The following is a 23,728-nucleotide window of genomic DNA, read 5'->3' as shown; positions in this document are numbered from 1 at the left end:
TCTACCTGAGATTAAAGGGATTTGGGACGGTTTTGGGAGCATACCTGTGGACCCACTTTAATCTCTCCAGAACTCAGCGTTGGGCACCAATTCAGAGGGGGGAAAAAAATCCTCTTTCTTTGATCTTTGTGTCCCACATTGAGGTTTGGACCCAGAGTAGGTTGTTGGGGTTCATGTGCTGCTTCTCCTCTATGATTTCTTAACTTACCTTTGATGTCCAGGATTTATGGAGCCAAACAGGAATCAAATACCTGGGGCTGACCCTCCTGAAGAGAAAGCCCACCCTAGTCAAACGGAATTTCACTCTTGATTTTTGTCGTCCAGCTCAGTCAACGAGTCTACTCAAACCCAAAGATGACAGAGACAGAAGTTTCTGTGTACCATCACGTCAGGAAACATAAGGTGTGGCCGTTTGGTTTTCAAGTGGTAGGATTCTGAGCTCATGTTTGTGCTTGTTAAGCTCTGGCCCGGCTGCTGCTTTGCTGTATTGTACTGGACTGAATTTTATGGCAGTTAGCTGTTAGTGAGGCCCTGTGTGAGGCAGCTGGTGGTAAAAGTAGGCCATGCTCCCTGTTGTGCCGCCTATAGAGCTACCCCCTCTATATGCAACAGATTCCATTTCCTATGGTACCCTCCTACACTGAGCCTTATACAGGACTGGTCAGTGCTGGATTATTGCTGAGCTTTGAAGAGAAACACTGTGGAAGGAGAGAGAGACCCTTTTTCAAGTCCCACAACTTTTCGTCTACCGGAAGAAATCGTTGGTGGAAAATATTTTGTTCAACTGCTCAGCCTGACATTCTTATTAAGAACAGCAGAGAGAGCAGAGATGAAGGGGACACTTGTCTCAACTTCTGCACAGATAAAAAAACAACAGGAAAATCTAACAAATCTAAATCGTTAAATAATATTAACATACCCTTAGACTTGCAGTGTTCAGACTGCAGCTGAATCATGTCCAGAAATATGAATGAATAAACATATTGGATTGGATCTGATTATTATATTGACTCAAGCAACTCACAGCAGGACGTCCTCAGTGGGTGTGTGTAGTCTTTAACTTCTTTTCTAATTGATCAACACAATGATCTATCTATTGGTGGGATCTGCAGCTACAGTGGTTGCAGTTCCACCAAATGTTAAACAGAAACATAGCTGCAGATGTTATATTTATGCTTAGTCTTTTTTTTTTTGCTGAACTAAGCGTCTCTGTGCATAATGCATCTGCTCAGCAAAATTCCAAACTCTGAATTTCCATAGTCGGTGTGGGTCTAACAAAAGTCAACAACTTCTTTTCTGTAACTGTTTCCCCGACTTAAACAACGACAGTCCTTCTTTCAGACAATATGGTGATGCTTTATTGATCCCTGTGGGGAAACTGTCTTTTCTCTTGCCACCTCCACTGGGAGGCCAAAGGTCAGGGTCAGCCACGGAGCAGCAGCCCCACAGCTGATGGGGGTTTGGGTGCTGTAGTTCAGGGACACTTCAGCAGTTCAGATGCTCGCTTGTATCATGATGTGAACTCAGGCCCCTAATTTAGGGACAATCTCTTTAACCTCTATGCTTCTGTGTTGCCAAGTTCAAACCACTTCAGCAACACACTCTGTAAACATGTGATATGAAAGGTGGGAAAGAGACCAGTGAAACACACTGACAAACTTTCTTTTACTTCTTTATAATACACAGTTTTCAAAGAACCTCCAGTGTCTTTTACAGGTGACTCTTTATCCACTCTGTTAAACATATATATTAGTTAAAAATCAAATTTGAATTTTCATGATCTAGGGCTACACCAGCCACAGGATGACTGAAATCACTCCCTTTTGGATGGGATTCAGTTTCTCCTCTGACTTCACACATCATTTTCACAGTACTGAGATCCAATCTAATACTAAATCAACAGAAGAATCTCTTAAAAAGGGGACATAGGACATAATGTTTCTGAACACAAACCTCCCTTCTACATTATGTCCATTTTTTGCAGGATATCTTCTATTAGAAAATTAATTAAGGGAAAAGTAGAAATGGTCCAAAATCCTTCATCCACTGCTGTGAAGCCTGTGCCGTCCTGATTTGATCCACTTTGTTGTCCAGCAACTTCATCTGCTTTTCTCTCAGCAAAACACAGAATAATCAGTTTTGTCAGGTTGTGGTTTCCACAGGCATTTCTCAGATGGTGGGAACAGCACATACAGGCAGAGGCCACCAGATGTTCATTAATCATCAGGCTCGGTCTCAGTGTTGTAGTGACAAAATGCTCAATCATGGTGATGATATTTGATTGTACTGGCACAGGTTAATCAATACATTGATAAGTCTACCTCATGCTCCATTTAATGGAAGGCCTCACACACGCAGACTGACAGTCCAAGCTCACCTAAAGTTTATTAGGTATATACAGTACATACTGATTGTAATTATTCAGCATGCAACATATTCTTCTTTCCTGCTGGTGGTCTTATTGTTTTAACAGCTCATGGGCTGTATAGGTTTTGCAAACTGGAACATCAGATTTATGAGAGGAAGCATGAAAACAAACACAGCACAGTACTGTGACTGGCCTCCAAGGGGCACAGAACGGGCTGGAGTGGAAGAGAAAAGAAAAACAGACAGAAAGTCACCATAGAACTACCTGCAGCGTTTGAAGGAGGAACGACAGTTTCCACAACATTGTAAAGTGACCTAGGTGGACTTTGTTTATGTTGGTAGAGCACTTTCCAGTGCAGTAGGGAGTGTTGATTGGTCATCAGTGTAGGAGTTACTGGTATTAATACCGTTTGATATTTTTGCATTTTGATATCTTTTAATGTGAACAATCTCAGGCACAAAGTTTAGGGATTAGGAATTTTATTTCATGTATTTAACACTTCAAAGAAATGTGTTTTTCTTTATACATGTAATCTCTTGTTTGTTGACCAATGTTTGAATAATTAAAGGCAGTGAAAGCAAAGTTAAATCCTGTCTTGGTGTTCAGAAGTAACTACAGTATATCCTCATTAATGTGCAATGGGAACGTGCACTTCTTATTTTTTATGTCCTTCAAGTGTGAAATGCTTTTCTTCATTTAACCCAAAATAATGGCAAATGTATTTTTACCTCGGGCAGCATGCACCCTTTCAGTAGCCTTCACAGGTGTAGCATTGTGTTAGCCATTATAGCCTGGTCCTAAAATGGCTGCTGTTGTGTTTGAGAGGTTGAGTGGTCTTGCTGCTTTTAAACAGGCTTAGTCATATTTTGATGCATTTCCTGAATTAAATACTTCTGTGGGTCACTTCTGTGGAAATAACACAAACTGTTCTCTGTATAGTGTTTCAGTAAGGAAGGCCAAATATCCTTCAGTGAATGTTTCTTCCACACACTGCATGGTGATGGGGCCCTAATGGCCAGCCTCATGAGACCTAGTGTTTACAAGCTATGAGGGGGGGGTTATGAATTTTAACGCGACTAGATGGCACTCAGCTGCAGCGTTCACCACTGCAGAGAGGAAAATAACATCAGCATCAGCAAATAACAGACAGAGCGGCTCTGCTGTAATCCGGCCTGATTATCCCTCTCACTAAATGTTTCATCTGTTGACATTAGATGTCACTTGTAGCCGACTCTGCATTGTTCTCTGTTTCAACATGGACAAATGTGTTTACAGATGAGCATGGAGAGTGAGATTAGTGAAAAAGGAGGGAGAGATAAAAAAGTAAAGCGAAACATAAAGGGGAGAAAGAAAGAGGAATGATGCAGAGAGATTCGGAATAAGATGATCCGGATCTAGCTGAGACACCAGAAATGTGACTTGACTACCTGTGTTTCATTACTTATATTCAGTGGGTAACAAGAAAAACACTGATGCTTCTGCATTGGTGTCGTGTTAAACATGAGGACTGTCTTTTGCTTTTTTGTGTGTTTTCGGGTATTTGATTCCAAATGTTGTAGCGCACTACTAAGATGCAGATCTTTTTTTTTATTGCAGTGTTTTCTGTTTTGCTTATTCATTCCAGTCTGCAAATGTACACCCTTAGGGTGTCACTTTCAGGTGGGAATTCATTGTGTGGATTGCATTCAGTCAAACTTGCCAAAGCCGAAAGTTTGCAAAAGTCAGTGTTCGGTATTTTGCAACACTATTGACATAGCATTGAAATTTGTTATTGTGTCAACACCAGCAAGGACTATAGGTACAGTGAGTGACAAGAGTCACAAGGCTGGAACAGGGGATTTGAGGTGAACTGGGGCTTTCTTGACAAAACAGCACAGCTCTACTTGGACACGTAAACAAGTCACCCTGGGACAGTCAGCTAGCTAATCCTGACCCCAGGGAGCTCTTCTTCAGTGACTTAGCATACTGTATAGAGATACTTTTGTGGCACGTAGGGTCTAAGACTGCAGCTAACCATTATTTTCATAATCAGTTAATTCACTGATTATTTTCTTGATTGATTATTTGGCCTTTTCAACATCATAAATGAGTTAAAAATGTCAGAAGTTTCAGTTCATTACATCATGTGTCAAAATAGTTATAATTGTTAAAAATACAGATAGTGTGCAGTACAATATCTATATTTCTTTTAGATTTTGAGATGTTTAAAAATACTCATTTCTTTTTTTTACTATAATAGAAATTTTACTTCCTTTTCTGAGCTAGAAAGTAGAACGAGACATTAAAGACTTTGCATGATCAGAAATTAGATTATTAGAAAAATAAATTTTCTTGTAGTATGAAGCTGGCATGCATAAATAAGCAAAGCATGTCATATACTATTAAGTATGTATCACTGTCAACTACTGATTGTGCTTTTAGTTTTGTCATGGGAAACAAGTGATACTAAAATCCTAATAAGCTCTGTGTCTGTGTATGTTTTGTAACAATGACATTGCCTCTCTTGTCTCTCCCAATTCAGTTCACTTCATTTTGTAGACATGAATGTCGTATTATCAGGTACCTGAGAATATAAACAAATATGAAATCTGACTAAACTCATACAAACTCAAACTCGTACAGCTCATGCAAGTGAACATTTTTGTGAGATTAAATCAGTTTTAAAACTTGAATGAAAGTGTATGTGTGAGAAAAACAGAGCACCAAAGCAAAGATGGAATTACCTGTCAGTCTGGCAGACTTTCTGTCTGCCCTCTTTTCTCTGCCAATTCATCATGTTGACTATAAATAAGTAAAAACGCTAATTATTAAGCAGTGTTAAAAATGAGTAACAAGAAAGAGAAAACACATAAAGGAGGAAAAAGAATAATGGAGAAGTGATTAAAAGAGAAATAACACCAGAATTGTTAATTACAGACCTGGAGCCTACTCGCAGTGTTGTTAATCAGCACCACTAATGAAACTGCAGGTTGTTTTGGTGTTGTTTTTGTGGATCTGCTGAGATGTTTGACACGCTGTCTCTCCATTTTGACCTCTCCAACTATTTCATTATTCACCTGCTCCTGCATCAGAGGGGAAAAAAAGCTGTTTTTGTGACATGATGACTAATGGTGTCTTGTTTTTGTGTGCGCATCTGTCCTGTCAAGGCGCTCCTCACCCACCCTAACACATACTTGGAACCAGAAAGTACTGATATGTTTTCAAATGAGTCAAACCCCTGTGTTCACATGTGAATCACACTCGCATACAAGCACCCACAGGTGCACACAAACCTCTTATAGATGGTCAACATCCACTCAGTAATATCAGTGATGATGTGTTCGTGTGTGTCCTGCTTTCCAAGTGTGGTGTGTTCTGGGTAATGGGGACTGATGCTGCACAGTCAGAAGCTCCTGTCTTTGTACATGTGCGTGTGTTTTCCTGGGAACCGGTGCTGAAACTTTCAGCTAGCCAGGACGTAATGAGAGCTAATGGAGTCTGACTATGTTTTTCTCTGTCTTTCACTTATGCTCTCACCTGCCTCCCCTCAAACTCTCCCCTCTTTCATTATTGCTGTCTCGCCATCCATTGCTCGGCTGCACCAATTCCTCGAATCTCTTTGTCCTTGTTTGCAGCGTGAATTTTGTTCATGAAAACTACGACGAAATATATTTTTGTTGACGATGGATTTTTCTCAACGAGAACAAGAGCAAAGCTAAGTAAAAAGTAACATCAGAAAACGAAAAAAATGAAAAAAATAAAAACTAAAAGATAATGTGACAGACGGACGCTTCATGCTGCGCTGGACGGATTGGACAAGTTTTAATGCAAAGTCTTATTCAACAACTTGCATCTGTGGAATCGGTTTAGTAATCAGATTAGTAAAACAGTTTCCTCTGCTGTTTAGACGGCGAGTTAGCCACTTGGCCTGTTGTATTTCTATTAATAAACATTTATCGAAAATGATGTGTCAGTAATGTTTTCTGACATTACCTCTTCTTGAAGGAGACAGATTTATGAGCTGAATTTATTCACAATCCACTGAGAACAGAAAAGAGGCGGCAACAAAACAGCTGAGAATGAATACAAAAACATGCATTTATAAAAAGGTAAGCTTATGTAGCTGTCGGGTGCTGTGGATGTGGAGGTAACATTAACGTTACTTTCAGTCGCCTGTCTTTAGTGTTGCTAACAGGATTGGTGAGCAAGTTCCAGGATTAAAGTCGGAAGTCGTCCTCTAGATGCTTGCTAAACAAAGATCACAGTATTGATGTTATGCGATGATCCAGTGTCTCTTCTCAAACTAAACACAGAAAATGAACAGTATTTTAGTGAACGGGTGAGTGAATCCAGCTTCTGAGTGACTCACCGCAGTGAACATCACAGGTAGCGGCAGTAATGTCAGGTTAGCAGGAACAACTGCACTAGATTAGATTACGGAGAGCGGTTCTGCTCAGACAGGCAGAGTTAGCTAACTGGATTTAGGGGAGTCAGTCTGTACTACTGCGCAGCAGAGTGACATGGACACCTTTCGAGAGACATCTGTAACCATGGTAACCGTACGCAAAGATGGCAAGAGCTGGAGTCTCAAAAGGCATTGAAAACATAAAAATTAAAATTGTATGATGAAAAGGAGAATAAGTTTCTGACTGACTGACAGAAATCAAATGACTAAAATTGCGCTAAAACTAATACACATTTTCGTCAGAAGACTTGAGACTAAAACTAAATCAGAACCAGCTGTCAAAATTAACTCTGCTCGTTGGACATTAACCGAGTCCTAATTCTCTGCACGTCAGCTCCCCACAGGCTACATTCTGCAGCCACGTGACTGTTTTCCCCCGCTGTGCCTGAAATCATTGCATGTACCCCCTCCTGTTTCTGTCCTCATTTGGTCTTCTTCCCCTCACATGACTTTCTCTGTCTCACACATAGGATTTCTCTGTAGTGTTGTTTGGTCCAGATCTCAGCGAAACAATACCTTAAAGATACTAACCATGCTTGTTGCATCTCTTTGTTGCATTTTGAGTCTTTTCCTTATATTTTGTACAGTTTTCCCTTTGACGTTCCCCCTTTTTTTCACCCTTGGACCTTTTTAGCTAAATTAAAACAAATTTCCATTCAGCACATTTCAAATTTTAGTGTTAGTGTCATATGAATGCCATTACATCATGTTAGGGAAGTGAAGAAACCACTAAATTAATATTAAAGCTAGTAAAATGTAATAATGCGTTTTGTAACACAATTGGAGACCTGCACAAGTTGTGGTGAAACACAATGCACTTCACATCCAGGTACTATAGTGCTCAGTCTGCTATGTTCCCCTATTGCTGCTCCCTCACTTTCAGAACTTTCATAAGCTTTATTCACTATGAAATATTTATTAATAATAACAATTATGATGTTAAAATAAATAAAAGATTTAAAAAATTAACCATTAAATATGTAAATAACTTGACTTGAGACAACTAAAACAACTTGCTTAACATAATTCTGTTTGTGTGTCTGAAACATTAACAAGATACCATGTTCTTCTTCTTCTTCACGTCCTTTAACTATCCTCATCTCTTCAATCAGATTTAACTCATGTGCTTCAGAAGAAGACTGATAAGGATTAGTTTGCACACAGTTGGCCAGTGTGTTACTCTATTGCCATTTATATTATAGGGGAAGGCCAGATGGTGTGTGTGTGTGTGTGTGTGTGTAAAAATGAACACTGTAGAGAATATTTCAGCTTGGCAGTATTAGATGTATCAGTCATTTCTTAGCCTTTGGCAAATGGCCCTCTTTCTGTCATTAATTCTCTTTTGTGTATGTGTGTGTGTGTGTGTGTACCTATGTCTGCTGAGTCATTCAGCCAATAGCTGCAAGATGCAGAGTGTGGCTGTCAATGGCTTTCGCTAAATATGCTAATAGCCTGACACCTGTTTGTATAAGAAGAGGAAACACACACACCTCCCCATCAAGCGCGCACTCAAACACTCCCACATAACACAAGAGCAGGGGAATCAAACACATTTTTTGGCTTCGTTCGAGGTTGGTGAAATTCATGGATGGACGCACATACAGTACACATTTCTTACTTTTTGTGTTAATGTTTTTCACTGGAAACGAGGAGCAGGCTGGCACTGTCTAATCTCTTCCCTCTTTTTCTCTTCAGTGATGGAGCCCATGACGGTGACGACGTCGGTGGTCGGACCGGACGAGTTCGACCGCAACGCCCCGCGGATCTGTGGCGTGTGCGGTGATAAGGCCACCGGCTTCCACTTCAATGCCATGACCTGTGAGGGCTGCAAGGGGTTCTTCAGGTGGGCGTCACCCCTGAATCTGTTTCGCTTTTTACTGTGGCAGATTGTGGCAGGAAATGTGCATGTGTATGTCTGTTGCATGTGAGATGTTGTTCTCATTATCAACCCAATTTGCTCTATAGTGGGCATCATATACTTTAACAGTGATTTTTCTGCCAGCCTGTAACTGTATCAATGCCTCTATAATTTTCCAGATGATGTTTAATTCTTTTCTATGTTTCATTCACACACACACACACACACACACACACACACACACACACACACACACACACACACACAAAGACACACATTACCTAATAGCACATAAACCTTCAAAGAGAAGTCTGACTCTCTAATGTCAGTATATACGGTGTTTGATGTTATGGTAGGTGTTTTTCTCTCTGGCTGCATGAACATTCATGCAGTGTTTTCAGAGAACTATACATTATTTAGTGGTGTCCATAATCCTTTTTCCTTTTTTCCCCTCTTTCTCGCTCGCTTGCTCACACTCACTCACAGTCACACAAGCATATATACAACACATATATACTTTTTCTCCTTCGTCCGACACAAATAGGATTCAGTAATGCAGTGTTTTAGTTCATTTTAATCCCACCAGCCGGAGGGAGAAGAAATGGGGATTTTATTATAAGTCGAAAGAGCTGCTTTAGGTAGAGTTTAATTAGTAATTGCTGCAAAACGTTTCTGTAAAATACAAATGTTAAATGTATATAAATATGCCAGTGTAACACAGAAACTGTAATGCATGTTTTTCAATCTTATGCCTGTGTAGAGAAAGTTATTCTGGCTTTACTTCTTATTTCAGTACAGTTTGTAGTTCATCCTGTACTCTATGTACAGGATGAACTGTACTCTATTTGTACATAATTAGCACCTTGAAAGGGACTAAAATATTTGTATAAATGTTTTTGAAATGAAAGTTGCATTATCACCAATGACCGTTATTTTCATTATGTCTCCTCTTCCTGTGCAGCATGAACCACAAATAAAACCCCATCGCTAAGTTTTAACTAACACTGGGAATAAATGATTCTAAATCAACAAATGATTTATGTTGACCTCCTGTAGGCGCAGCATGAAGCGTAAAGCTTCCTTCACCTGCCCATTCAACGGAAGCTGCACCATCACCAAGGACAACCGGCGTCACTGCCAGGCCTGCCGTCTCAAGCGCTGCATCGACATCGGCATGATGAAAGAGTGTGAGTTGACCTGTTGTGATCCCAGTCATGCTGCTTATTGTGTTGGAGTCACAGCTTGAGATGGAAATACAACTTCAGCTGCAAATATTTTGGTTTCAGCTGTTTTTTTAATGAATGGCTCTGAGTGGACGTTACTGCTTTCATCTTATGTTGTAAAGGATTGGTAGCTGTTCTGACAAACACGGAATTATCTAGAACCTGGACAGATTTGATTTGATCCAAACTGCAAAATGAAACTAACAGTAAGCTCAGTCAGAGCTTATCAGAGCACACCCAGCTAGTGTGTCTCGATGTGGTGTGTGGGCTAACGTGGCGTCTCATCAAAAAAATATTTCATCTAATATGGGTAAAGCTACGTTCAACTAGATCTGCCTTGATAGCAGCAGATTTACTACTTGGTTGATTCTTGTTGAAAATAACGAGTTCGAAGGCCGCTGCAACAAGAACATAAAGAAAGGCTAAAATATATGCTTTTCGTGAACAATGACTCATCAGATTTCTGTAGCTTATATATGATGAACACTTGAACTATGAGCTATATATATATATATATATATATATATATATATATATATATTTATATTTATATTTATATATATTATATATATATAAGTATAAAAGTTCCCATATATAACTTATATATGGGAACTGCTTAAAATGTAATATTGTGATGCCAAAAGGCACGATGAAATTTTTTACCTAAATTACATGCTGGCGTACCTGAATGAAAAAGTCCAACCAATGTAAAAAGTTAGTGTGCTGATGTTAGAGGAGCTTATTTAAAAATGTGCGTAGTGTCTCCCTCGCCTTGTCTTATTATTATTATTATTATTATTATTTTAATTTTCTTTAATGCTCTGTGGGTACAAAATGTCTCAGTAAGTTGAAGCTGAGTAATTTTTTTGATGTATTAGCTGCCTGGAGAGTGCAGGTTTACAGTGAGCACCAATCAACCTTCTGCCTAAGACTCACAGTAAACCGGTTTCCTGCTTGCATAGTGTTTAATTTAAAGACATTCAGGAAGAACAGCAGTCAGCTGAATCAATGGCTGGGTGTAAACTGATCTGATTTGCAGCAAGAATACAGGCAGCACTGGCTATGCATGAGACTGGCTGTGCCATATGGCAAACTCAGGTCTGGGTCAAATAGCTGCAAATAACAGTTAGGGTATTTAATCCTGCTTTTATCCTGCCAGATGGAGTTTACACCATTACTGCATTGTAGCTGGTGTTAATCAAAGTGTAGTCATATATCTTACCTAGATTAAAACTGCATTATCTCTTACATTTGAAAAGCTGTTTGACACGGCTCTGCTCGTAACCTTGTTGGTTATGCATACAGTACCAGGGTGTAGTACAAGCAGAACGTGCTGTGAAAGGAGAATGAGATATCACATCACCCCATGTTAACACAAAATGACACCTTGTCTCAACTGATTCATAATGACTAACACAGAAGCGTGTCTTTAATCTGCATGTTGACAAATTATCACATTATCCAGTAATTATTTCACCATCTTCACTGTGAGGAAGCACTGCTTTTTTTTTTTTTGCTTTTTTTTGACAAGCCAGTGTGCATTTGAATACTAACTCACCAACAGGAAGTAACACTAACAACAGTGCATCAGCATAACCATGACAAGAAGCAGATGACTAGGAGAGAAAAAGAGAGAGAGGAAAGGAAGGAAGTTAGCCGGGTGGTGGTGGGGGGGTTAAAGTCCGGTTCAACAATGGCTCTCTTTCTTCAAAGAGCTGCACAATGGTCCACATTTCATTCACAGACTGTGTGTGTGTGTGTGTGTGTGTGTGTGTTGTGTATGTGTGTGTGTGTGTGTGTGTGTGTGTGTGTGTGTGTTGTGTATGTGTGTGTGTGTCTCTGTCTGTGTTGTGTATGTGTGTGTGAAACAGAGATGATGCAGGGCAGGGTTCAGACCAATGATAACAACCATGTTGACCACAAATCGCCACATGACACTGGAGTGTCTGTTTTTCATTGAGAAAAGATGAGAGAGGAGCGAGTCGGAGGAAAGAGAGAGGGGTAGGGATGGCAAATGAAAAGATGTTATTGATACGTTGCCATTATCCATTCTGCTTTTCAGTCTGATTCTTTTATTGACTCACTCGAGGATTCCTGATCAGTTTTCTGAAAAAAAAAAAACAAAACAGTAGCCTACACAGGTTTTCAGTGTCAGTGCAACAGTTTTATCATCTGAGTCTGAACAGTAACAGCAACAGTCTGTCGTCTTCTAAAACGGATGAAACGAGAGAGTATTTGTACATATTTCATTTTCATTTATGCTTTCTTTCTTTTCCACCCTGACAAGAAATGACCATTTTACAAACATTGCAGTGTTTTCCACAGGTTGAGGATGTACTTGTGGTGGTGGCTCAGCATATGAACAAGGCGCATGCACAGATTCATTCATTTTAAAAGGGGAGAGTGTAACCTAGGTTGTTTTCTGTAGCTACAATTTACAGATGGCCCCTAAACACCTCACATGCAGTCTACTGGTAGACATTAGCTAGGCGGCTGTGCACAGAGAAGCTTCTAGTGCCACTCAGTTACTGCAGTGCATGGACCTCAGGCAGGTGTGTGGCTGAAAATTAGCTTGAAATGAAATTGAAATAAGGTGTTAAGTTGAAACTGAGTGATTTTATCTACCTGTGGGGGTTTCAGTCTACCTGAGCGCTGTCTTCATCTTTCTTCATTTAATGAAGTCATGCTTTTGACCGTTTCTTCTTCCTCACTATGGCTCCTACTTGTTATAAGTTTCCAGCAGCGTTGACGCATGAGTTTCATGTTATTGTTTTGCAATGTGTAACTGTCAGATAAGCATGTTGGCATCAGTAAGAGGAATTTATAAACCCGGGGGCATATAATTCCTCTCGTTTGGACAATTTGGAACCGGCTCTTGACTGCCATCCCTAGAGCGGGAGAGACTCTTATCAGTATAAAATGGTGTCTTTGTCTCTCACGGCTAGTATACAGGTTCATGGGGTGAAGGAAGCCCACTGTATTCGCTGCTGAGTATTGCAGCTGCTCTGCTCCTCTCAGTGTCTGTGCATAAGTATAGCAAGTTTTTTTTTCTGCATAGAGAACTCAAAGGGAGCTGTGTTGTTTGCATTCTGCCTGTACAAAACCCAAACACTTCTGTAAAAATAAATTTGCTTCAGCTATGTAAAGACATAATTACTCTTGAGTAGTGCTGAAAGGAAACACATTGGAATGATAGGCTTCCTAATTAGTGCTTGACATTAAAAATGTCATTCACATTGACTCTGATTTACTGCTGTCATCTGAAAGCAGCAGGTGTGTGTTCTTCTGCAGTCTGTGATTGGAATGAATTGTGAAGATGTTTTTATACACTGCAAATCCAGGGGTTACATTTATTAAATCTTTGGCAAATGCCAGACAGCTTCATAAATACTATACTATACTACACAACACTGCACTACTGAACTAATCATTTATATACTGGTATTATACTCAGCATCAGTTTATGCCAATCAATATTAACTAGTACTTTGCAGCAGTTTGTGCCGCAGTTTGAGTATTTGGAAAACAAATAGAGAATGTAAAGAAAAAGCCAGTCACAATGCCTTATTACACTTTCATTTCAAGCTATGGAACAGATCATCTCTATGAACTGGAAAATACAGAAGAAGAACTGTTACAGTGTGGACAACTGGGTATTTTTGTCAGTGGAGGCTCCAGCCACAGTCCATACACTCTATGAGCCAAAGTGCGCTAAGTTTATTTTCCTATTTAAAATAAATAAATCCAGGTTCAGTAGGTCATGGTTGAGGTACCAGCTTTGCCTCATTTTGAGCCAGGAAAAAGCCTGTGGATCCATGGACCCATGTCCCTGTGTCCACTTTGTGTGTGTGTGTGTTTTCTTTTTTCTTTTTTTTTGCTTGTGTTTGATTATGTGGATATAATAACACAGGAATTGTACCCTAGAAATTAAAATACATGCTGAGTCCAGGATGAACGTGTGGCACTGAGCTTTGATTGGTTAAAAGTTGAAAGCCTCACATTAATTATAGAGTCTTTGCTTCTCGGCTGGAGTTCAGCCTGAACGCAAAAACAGATAACAGCACACACACAGGTGCGCATACACACACAAACCTACAAGCATGTGGTGCTAATAAAGGAGACACTTTTTTCTTGTCATGACTGAGCTCCATGTTGGTGTTCGAATTTGTTTGTGGTTGCCGGTAAGAGAGTTTGCCTTTGGTCCTGTGACCTGTTGCTCATATGACTGCACACAAGGAGGAAGAGACATGGATGTTCATATCCCTACATGTTGTTCTTATGAGCATGTTTTTAACAGTCTCCTATTTGTGTGTTTCATCAGTCGGTCTCTCTGTGAATCTTGTGACGGCGCTGACGAACGTGACAAACGTGGGAACAGACTGTCTGCTGCATCCTGGAGATATTCTGCGTCTTTGCCCACTTTAGATATAATTATGGTCATTAAATTAGTGTTTTGCTGCACTCCCAGATGAAACAGTATTCATACTAAAGTAATACATTTTTGTTAGGATCATTATTTTAAATTACTTTTTGTTACGTCTTTGATGAAAACAGAATAAGATTTCCATGTTTATCAGTGGCTTCATTTTGACTAAAATTTCTAAATGTAAAGTTTGTGAGAGTGAAGAAGAAAAAAAACATTACTTTCATTATTAGGTTTCAGGACATATGTATGTATTGTTTTCTAAGTATAACCTTTCATTTTTAATGGAAGAAAATATATTCTGTTCATGAGCCTATCTTAGAGGTTTAATTACAATACAATTTTGCAGGTATGTGTTTGTCCTTACACTAGCCTCTATTTAAAGTGGCACCCTTGTCTAATCTGTGCCAGTATGTGTGTGTGTTCCCTCCGTGAGCTGTGCCAGCTGAGAGCGTAGTAAACAGGAAAAGACCTCCCGACTTGTGTGTGTGTGTGAGGGTTTGTATTTGCATAGGCTATGTATTTGTCTGTTTGCGCGGGTGTGTATTTGTAACAGGATTAGAATCACAGGAGAGTTTCTGAAACGTTTTAGCCGTTAGATGATTGAATTCCCGCCCTCGGTTTCTTTCAGCAGCAAAGCTTCTCCTGTGGTGCTGACCTCTATTTACCTCCCTAATTCATATTCTTGGTCCTCCCTCTGAGTCTTTTGTATTCTTTGACAACCTTTACACCTGCATTACCATGAGGGCCAGATCCTCGGTTTATGGGGCATAGACCAAAAACATGTTAAGTTAGGGCTGAAAGCATCCAAACAACAAAGACTTCATCCCCCATGGAGTATTTAGCTTATCACTCAAAGCATTTTTTTAATGTGGGCTCCAAAGTTGGTTGAGACTCAAATGCTTTAGTTTTCAGATTTGTAAGTTATGAGATAACTTACTGTTGAAAATAAGTTACCAATATATTCTATTGTGGCTGAGTAGACATAAATATCACCAAATGTCTTCATGCTCCACACAGTCCTACCATGCACACTTCCATTGTGACCTACTGATAAGACATTTTGCGTCACACTCAGCATGTGTGGGCGCCCTGACGCCTGACTGACCTGAATTTACCTCTTGAACATCTCAGGCCTGGAGCAGTAGTGGAAAAAATCTTGGCCACACACCAAATCCAGCTTGACATATATCACACCAGATCTGAGTGTGAGCTGCGTCCATTGTATTAAATGGTCTGTTGGCTGGTTAATGAGTAAGCCCGCTGTGACCCTCAGGCCTACACAACACTCTGCCTTTCCCTCTTTGTCAGTGTGACATTACTGGTGTTTACCAAACTTTTTTTTTTTTTTTTTTTTTTTTTAAACCCCCCCCCCCACAATGTTTGCCTTTCTTTCTGTCTTTCCTCTCTGCCACTCAATGCACCACATCACCACATCCAATCAGTCACTGCCCAAACAGCAAACTTTCTTTGGTAAACTACTGTGTGTCTGCCAAGCACTGTGGGGTGGTCAAGATGTTCCTTTGATGGTCTGTTGTTTTTTGTGGACTCCTGCCTTAATGATGCCATCCAGCACTCAAACTTGGCTGGAAACTGACTGGTTCAATCATGTCCCAGCCTTAGAATAGCTGCTTTGACGGCTTGTGCCAAACTCTGACCAAACTGTGCCTATTCATGATCAAGCTTCAAGCTGCATACTTGGATATCTTCACCACAAGGAGTGGTTGTAGGCAGTCTGCTCCTGGCTCGGGACCGGATGGACACTGGAGCACAGTCAAAGCCTAATTAATGATGGTGGGTTAAAAGAGATGAAAGCCAAGTAAATCCTTTGGTTAACTAAGCAGTCAGATTCATTCAGTTGCCTTCTTAAGCCTGTGTTGCCAAACTGTTGTTGTTGTTGTTGTTGTCTGCATCACCACATCATGCGGTTATGTAACGCCGCTTCTGTGGTTGCAGTCCAGGGTGCAATCACTGAAAATCCACTTCAAATATAGTTGTTTACAGCTTCCAGGAAAACAACCAGTATTTAGTATGAAGTGCAAGATCTGAGCACTATTTAATTTAGAAGCATCCGTGCAATCTTAATGGTCTCTTAAATTAGCAGTTACTGTGAAGTATGTATTTATTTGGTGTGTTTATTCCTTTGATCCAAATAAGCATTTACCATTGTAAAGACTAAAAGCTTTGGTTCTCATGACAATGTGCCAGATGACATTTTATTAACATTTTGGGAATGATGCACTGAGATGCACAGCTTATTCAGAATAACACTGAGAAAAATATGTGTAAGGCGCTCTTATCCTGTATTCAGTCTGCATGAACAAGGTCACTATGCAGTTAAAATGGTTATAAACCTAAACAAATAGCATAATTTAATGTTGCTAAATTTGATGTGTGCAAAGTATGAATGGTGAGGCAGTTTGTTTGTAGCTTCCAGACCATCAGACTTGCCGTCGTATCTGTGTATTTTGACCTCATGACTCTGGGCCTGTCTCCTTTTGGCAGTTGTGGTTTGTCTGGTAGTCATGCTGTCTGTCTGTCTGTCTGCACAGTTGAGCGCTTCATGGGTAATCGGTCTCTGTGGCAGAGACTCAAAAGGATAATATGGGCCGAGGCATTCAGGGGTCAGCGCATTATTCCAGTAGTGACCCACAGAGCCAGGCCTCAGACCCGGATGAAAAAAATACTAAATTTAAAATAATCTTCTGTTGTCTTATTGAACAGTATTTCTACTTTCTGAGGTGTTTCTGCTCTGTTTTCTGTGGCACAGTAACAGTGCTACTGTTGCTACTGTGCCAGAGCATCAAGAGGAAAAGCCACGTGCAGTTAACTAGCTAGATATTGAGATCAAGATAAGAAATGGGGCTTAGCAAATACAGTTTTATTTTTCTTTTGGTTAAGTGGCAAATATTTGCTCGGAATATACAACTGTACAGTTCTCCTTGTGTGGTTTTAGCTCTGTGCTTTCTGTGCAGTTTCCTGTGTGTTCTGGGAACCTTGTGTTCTAATTGTTGTCAGCGCCGTCAAACACTGATGATTTTAACCCTCTTCCTGCTTCTTTCTCTTGTCTCGACAGAAATATTATTTTCTGAAACATAGTAGACCAACACCTGCCAGAAGACAGTATGCTAAGGTTTGAAGTATAGCTTCAGTATTGTATAGTATTTTTTTTTTTAATATATTAAATACTGGTACCAAATACCAGGACCAAAGCAGTTGCATGAGGTTCCATCTACTCTCTCCATCAAACACTTACTATGATATGTATGATCTCATAACTTGAACAGTGACAGTAATATACTGTTAAAACACTTTAATTAAATTTCAGTTCAAGTAGTTAATTGGCATTGTTTACAGAGTAGTCTAACAAGGAAAATAACACAGAAGGGTTATTTTTCAGACCACCTCATTACAGATGTCACATTCACGCACTGAACATTTGAGCCGCCTGTTTCTCTTTTTATAGAATGTCTTCAAGCACAGCTTGTAATTCAAGGTTTCCTGTTTCACACCATCGGTGGCCACTGCAACACACATCCAGATGTCGCCCGTCTTTAAAAAACAAATATTGTGCAGCAGGAATTGTGTGGGTCACTTATTCTACACTGAATCAAAATAATTTACAGAATGCAATGGTAAGTGTTGAAAATGGCCTCTCCACATCAACAGTTTGAACTGGGCCACTTAGGGCAATGGCGGCTGCCCGGTTTACAGTTGGTTAGAAAAAAAACAAAAGAAAAACTCTTTCCGAGACTCAGCCTGCTCTCAGTCTGAGTTCAAAGAAATTTCAGAAAGGCACGACTGAGGTGCTGTAGATTATGTGATTAACTCAGACAGAAACTCATGTCGACCCACCACAGCTGTATTTTCAGTGCTCTGTGCAGTCATTCACACAGTATTGTCACAGCGGGGGTGCCATTATTTTCAGTTCTCTTGTTCTTTTTTGTTATTTGCAGCAGTTAGTTAATGTCAGCGTGAGGATTGTCTCTAGTTCAACACCTCCTGCATTCTTTCCAGTAACAGCATATTATGGGGATGGTTTATCCTGTAATGCCACTTAGGGCAACATTGACAATGCTGGTGGTGCTAGCTAATGTTGCCAAAAAGTTGACATTTTTTTAAAGATGTAGACGGTTTTATTGTTTGTCTGGAAGTTGGTTTACATAGAGAAGACGAAAAGCATTTCATTTCAGCTCTGACATTTCTCAAAATATGTTTTAATATGACCAAAGGGGTCAGATTTTGGCAAAGGTGGCGCAGCATTTGAGAAAGCCGCCTCCTCCGTATTCACTACACTCACTATAAACACGATGTCTAATCCATTCTGCAACACTGTGCCACTCTCTCTGCAGTCTTTACTACTGCAGCATTAATAAGGCAAAAGGCTCTTTAATGTCCAACACCCGTTACGTCAGCTGCATGAAAAGGCAGCAGAGAGGACAGTGGGTGGGTCATAACTTAAAGTTTCTTATTTTTTTCATAAAGCCCTTAGTCTGAGGAAAAACAATCCAATTCAACCCAAATAAAGTATTTTAAATGTAAATTATTATGTAAAAATAACCTCCTGGAAAATCTTGTTTTCTGTATTTAACTGAAATTAAACAATGACAAACACCTTGAACAGACGACAACAAGCACAAACTGAACTGTAACATGATGCCAGTCTGAGACACAGTTTTACAAATGGAGTACAGGATTAAAGCTCCTCCAGTGTGATGCTGTGTTTTGTCAGAAATTATTACCTTCGGTATTTCCCTGTGCATAACAGTATTGTAACACAGATGGTGTAAAGACAGTGTGGTGTCACTACACTATGTGACACCACGTGTGAGGACCTGTGCATGTGTTTACTTTCACTGAAATAGAGGCAGTGAGAGGAGCCCAGATAAACCACAGTCAAGTGATATTCAGAGTGACAATGTGCTGCAGTAGTGCCTCTTCATTTGTTTGCAACTTTCTTTCTGTTGATTCTTTTCAAAATACAGATTTTTAATATTTGCATGGACGCAGGCCATTAATATTCATTTTGCAGTATAAGGAATATGTGGTCAGTTCTGTTGAATGTTAAACTTGACTTATTTGCCTTCTGTATGTTGCTGTTATTCTTTGATACTGGTAAATGTGTATGCTGTTTGATTTTTTTACTTTATTGCAAGATGCCTTAATATTTCCTATCTCTCCCTTCCTAAATTCCAGTCATCCTGACGGATGAGGAGGTTCAGAGGAAGAAAGAAATGATATTGAAGAGGAAGGAGGAAGAGGCGGCCCGGGAGGCGATGAGGCCACGGCTGAATGAGGAGCAGGCCCGGATCATTTCCTGCCTGGTGGAAGCTCACCACAAGACCTACGATGCCTCCTATTCCGACTTCTCCCGCTTCAGGGTTAGTCCATTACAAAGTTTTGTCCATTACCAAAACCACACTCACGTTATTATTGATGCAGCCAAATTTGCTTTGTTCTCCACTGTGACTGTGGGTGGAGCAGGTCATGATGTCATGCTACAGAAGGGAGGGTTCCCTGAAGCACAGCATCTGGATGTGATACTACATTTTCCAGTAAAAAGCAATTTGATACATCTTTTTTTTTTTTTATATATATCACAGTGTACTCAGTTTACATTTTCAACTAAGCAGCCTGTCACCATAGAAACTAGATTTGAGCCTAAATGAATATTGAGGCTAAATGCTGAAGAACTGTTGTTCAAACAAAACAAAAAATGTCATTATAGGATAAAGATACCATCAGCTTTGGTTTACCAGAACACTTCAGACCCCCGCATTCATCCGTTTAGTTTATACCCATGACTGTAACTGCCTGAAGGAGGCTACAATTATAGATAAAACATCAGGGAACGCCACTAATTCTTCATGTTTGATTTTCAGTAGAGGAGCTTAAAGTCTATTTACATCTTACTAATTTCCCTGTTGTCAGTGATAACGAGGCTTCAACTGTTCAACCGTTGTACAGAGCGAAGAGAGTCAAGTCTAAAACTTTAAACGGCCACACCTACATTTTGGTTTGTTTGGTCAAAACCACTGTATAAATTAAACTTTGTTGTATCCTTGTATTTGGTTTACTCAAGTTCATGCTTACTATTTAAAATGAACCAGGGACTTCAAATAAATGTCACATAAACACATGAGCAACTGGTTTACTGGTCAATGTGGTGACATGCAGTCCCAGCAGGCTACAGAGATGTTGATGACAGAGCAAATTAAACTAAAGCTCAGCATCATCGACTTGACTTGCTCTTTGGTATAATTTATGTTCTCTGGTGTTCGTATCACTTAAGATCACACAAGTCACACATGCATGAGAGCAGTGCTGAAACGACTGTACTGTGAATGAAAGTAAAGGGAGTCAGAGTCACTCCTGTGATCTTGAGATTGCTGTAAATAATTTCTGTAACCACAGTCATATATACTTCAGACCAGTGCGTCAGCTACCATGGCCTGTGCGTGTTTTCAATTTGCTTAACACCAGTAAAACGAGTCACCAGAGGCGTTTATCTGCGCGACAGTGGCATCGTATTTTCCTCCTCCACCTCATGACTTGATACTTTCAGGCAACATTCTCTCTGTGGACCACAACAATCGGACGATGCGAGCGAATGAGATGGAGGATGCAGATTGGATGGAACGAGAAAGCCTCAAAACGCTCGTCCTTATCTCTGTGATTTATGAGAGTCGAGTGTGATTCTGTCACAGACTGCGCAGCAGACAGCCACAACCACACTCCACTTGGGTAGTAAGCATCAGAGCTTTTCAGACATTAAGTTATGAGTGTCACTTTGAGCTGCATGTGATGCAGTACTTAGTTAAGCCTAAAAATAAACCATGTAAAAACTTGACTGCACCTCTGATCGGACAAAAAAAAAAAACCCTAAGGTGTGCTCTGGAAAATATCAGAAATGGGTGCCTTAAAGATAAATAAAGTGGGTACATTTAGACTGATATTTTCATGAAAGACACACTATGTCTTAGCTTTTTGGAGAACTCTTAACATTAATCTTTGGGTAAACACAAAAATAAGCCAACACACATTTGGATTACAGAACTTCCCTCTCCTACTTCAGGTTACAAATAATAAAACTGCATTTGTGTCCATCATCAGGTTTTCTACAAACCTCACAAACGCTCTTTTCTTTTCTTTAGCCTTCCGAAATAGTAAGTTCTAGATATCCAGATAACATGGTTGCAGTGTTTCTGTGATATTTTTTTCTGTATTTATTTTTTTTTTGTACTTGATTCTTAATTCCAGGTGGCACAGAGGAGGAAGACCCCAGCAGTGCACTGAGTTGTGAACATATTACTGTGAAGATATTAATATTTGTGTTTCTCTGTGTGTGTGTTTGCAGCCTCCGGTGCGTGAAGGCCCAGTAACACGCAGTGCCAGCAGAGCCGCCTCCCTTCACTCTCTGTCTGATGCTTCCTCTGACTCATTCAACCACTCTCCTGGTGAGTTCTTCTCCTTCTGTATTTAATTGCTTTCATGATTCAGGGTTAACTTCACCAAGGACGCAGCCCTGAAAAGATCTATTGCTTTAAAAACACAAACAAACGTACGCAGTAACTCAGCACCCACTGTCTGCCTCTGCCTCATACTGTGTTTTAGTGTGCCAGTGAAATTTCATTCAGTATGTACATTTGTACAACCTCTACTCTTTTACTCAGCAAGGCTGCTCACTTGAGAAACAAGCGGACATGCACATGGTCATGGTTGGTCTGTGTTGTATATTATATTCATTCTTAAGACCTTTGTGTATTTATCCATCTACAGAATTTTCCTTGTGTCCTTATTCCTTCTCTTATTATTAAAAAGTTTGCAGTAACACTCATCTATCTAACTTTGTGTGTTTGTTTGCACCAAAATGCCAGGATTTTTGTGTGTTTCAAATGTTTTCTTTTAATCACTTCCTGACTCTGCCCTTCCCCTCTCTTTGCTTCCCTCCTCTGAACTTGTCTCCTAATCCTGTCCTCAAACAGAGTCAGTGGACACCAAGATGAACTTAAGCAACTTGTTAATGATGTACCAGGATGGAGCCAGCAGTCCGGACTCCAGTGAAGAGGACACCAAGCTTTCCATGCTGCCCCACCTGGCTGACCTGGTCTCCTACAGCATCCAGAAGGTCATTGGTTTTGCCAAGATGATTCCAGGCTTCAGGTACAAACAAAACACACCTCAGTAACTGAGTTCAGTCAAGAAAGTAGACTGGCAGGTTTTGACATATCTGTGCACGCTGCTGCTAAAATTATTTTTTTTAAATGATGATGTGTTACGTCGCTTTTGGCTCTGAAAAATCATGATGGACGATTTTCATTATTTTGCGACATTTTATATTTGAAGAGATTCATTGATTAACCGAGAAAATTATCTACAGATTAATCAATAAAGAAAAGATAATTATATAATAATAATAATACTTGTTGCCCTCATTATATTGATTGTTTTAATGATCTGTTGTGAGTGTGAGTGTATCTGAACCTCCTTAGAGACACACTGAAGCTGACCTGTACCTGTAGGTCAGCAGGAACACCTTTGATTGGTTCAGAAGGGCCTGGATATTGATATGCAGTGTATGTTATAATCCTCTGGTGTCATATTCTCACCATCTTGAAAATTAAACTTTTATTACCTGTGTAGCTATCTGTTTTGCTTCGTCCTGGTAATAATTTGTTGACTGGTAAAATTCTGCTTCATCCAGTCAGTAGCACGTACAGACATAAAGGCTTAGCAGCCTGAATGAACTCCCCACCCACATGCAGAGCACATTGATTTGCTGCCCACATGTATGCGGCGTATTATTGGGTAAGGGGAGAGGCTATAATTGCTCCCAAACAAACAAGCTCCTCCAGGAAAAGTCTGGAACAGGCTGTAGCATGATGGGTACATGCTGAGCTCAGAGATAAGTTTATAAATGAATGCACATACAGGGACGAATGGAGAGGATGTATCTGCCATTTGGATATACGTACTGCAAACATGAGTGTTTGCTTGTGGTGAAACAGAAACGGACACAGAAGAGTAATAGCTGATGTGCAGATAGCTTCGTGTGTATATCCATTTATTCTACTGCTCACTTTGCTGCAGTGTATCATGGAGGGATTATTCAAATTTGTGGAGTTAAGGGGACTTTTTTTTTATATATGAAGAAGCCTGGGATTTCTTTGTTGTCTTTGAAAATGCTGCAGATTTATGACAACATGCTCTTTACAGTTTGATGCATTGACTAAAGGTTTTCAGATATTTTCTTACCCTGAAGAAGATTTACTCTGATTAGACCTCAGCCCTCATGTTATCTCTGTGCCCTAATTTGAGAAGCACTTGTTCAGCTGGATGTGTGATTTCCTCCCTGCTTTCTCATTTAATAAATGCTAGGGGTAATGTATAATTCAACATTTGAGTTCAGAAT

At 39.9% G+C, this 23,728-nt stretch overlaps 1 protein-coding gene across 2 annotated transcripts in view; it reads left to right on the top strand.

The window, feature by feature from the left end:
- Positions 1–23,728, top strand: part of LOC121189318 (vitamin D3 receptor A) — a 72,750-nt gene that overhangs the window by 36,384 nt on the left and 12,638 nt on the right. For both annotated transcript variants that reach the window (XM_041049309.1, XM_041049296.1), the window contains exons 3-7: positions 8,508–8,655; positions 9,727–9,857; positions 19,513–19,697; positions 21,674–21,773; positions 22,302–22,479. In XM_041049309.1, coding sequence (XP_040905243.1) covers positions 8,510–8,655; positions 9,727–9,857; positions 19,513–19,697; positions 21,674–21,773; positions 22,302–22,479 — 740 coding nt within the window. In that variant the 5' untranslated portion in view covers positions 8,508–8,509. The remainder of the gene's footprint in view (positions 1–8,507; positions 8,656–9,726; positions 9,858–19,512; positions 19,698–21,673; positions 21,774–22,301; positions 22,480–23,728) is intronic.

This window comes from Toxotes jaculatrix, chromosome 2, assembly GCF_017976425.1.
Source record: "Toxotes jaculatrix isolate fToxJac2 chromosome 2, fToxJac2.pri, whole genome shotgun sequence".
Lineage (NCBI taxonomy): Eukaryota > Metazoa > Chordata > Actinopteri > Toxotidae > Toxotes > Toxotes jaculatrix.
This window is presented reverse-complemented; position numbering and strand designations above follow the sequence as displayed.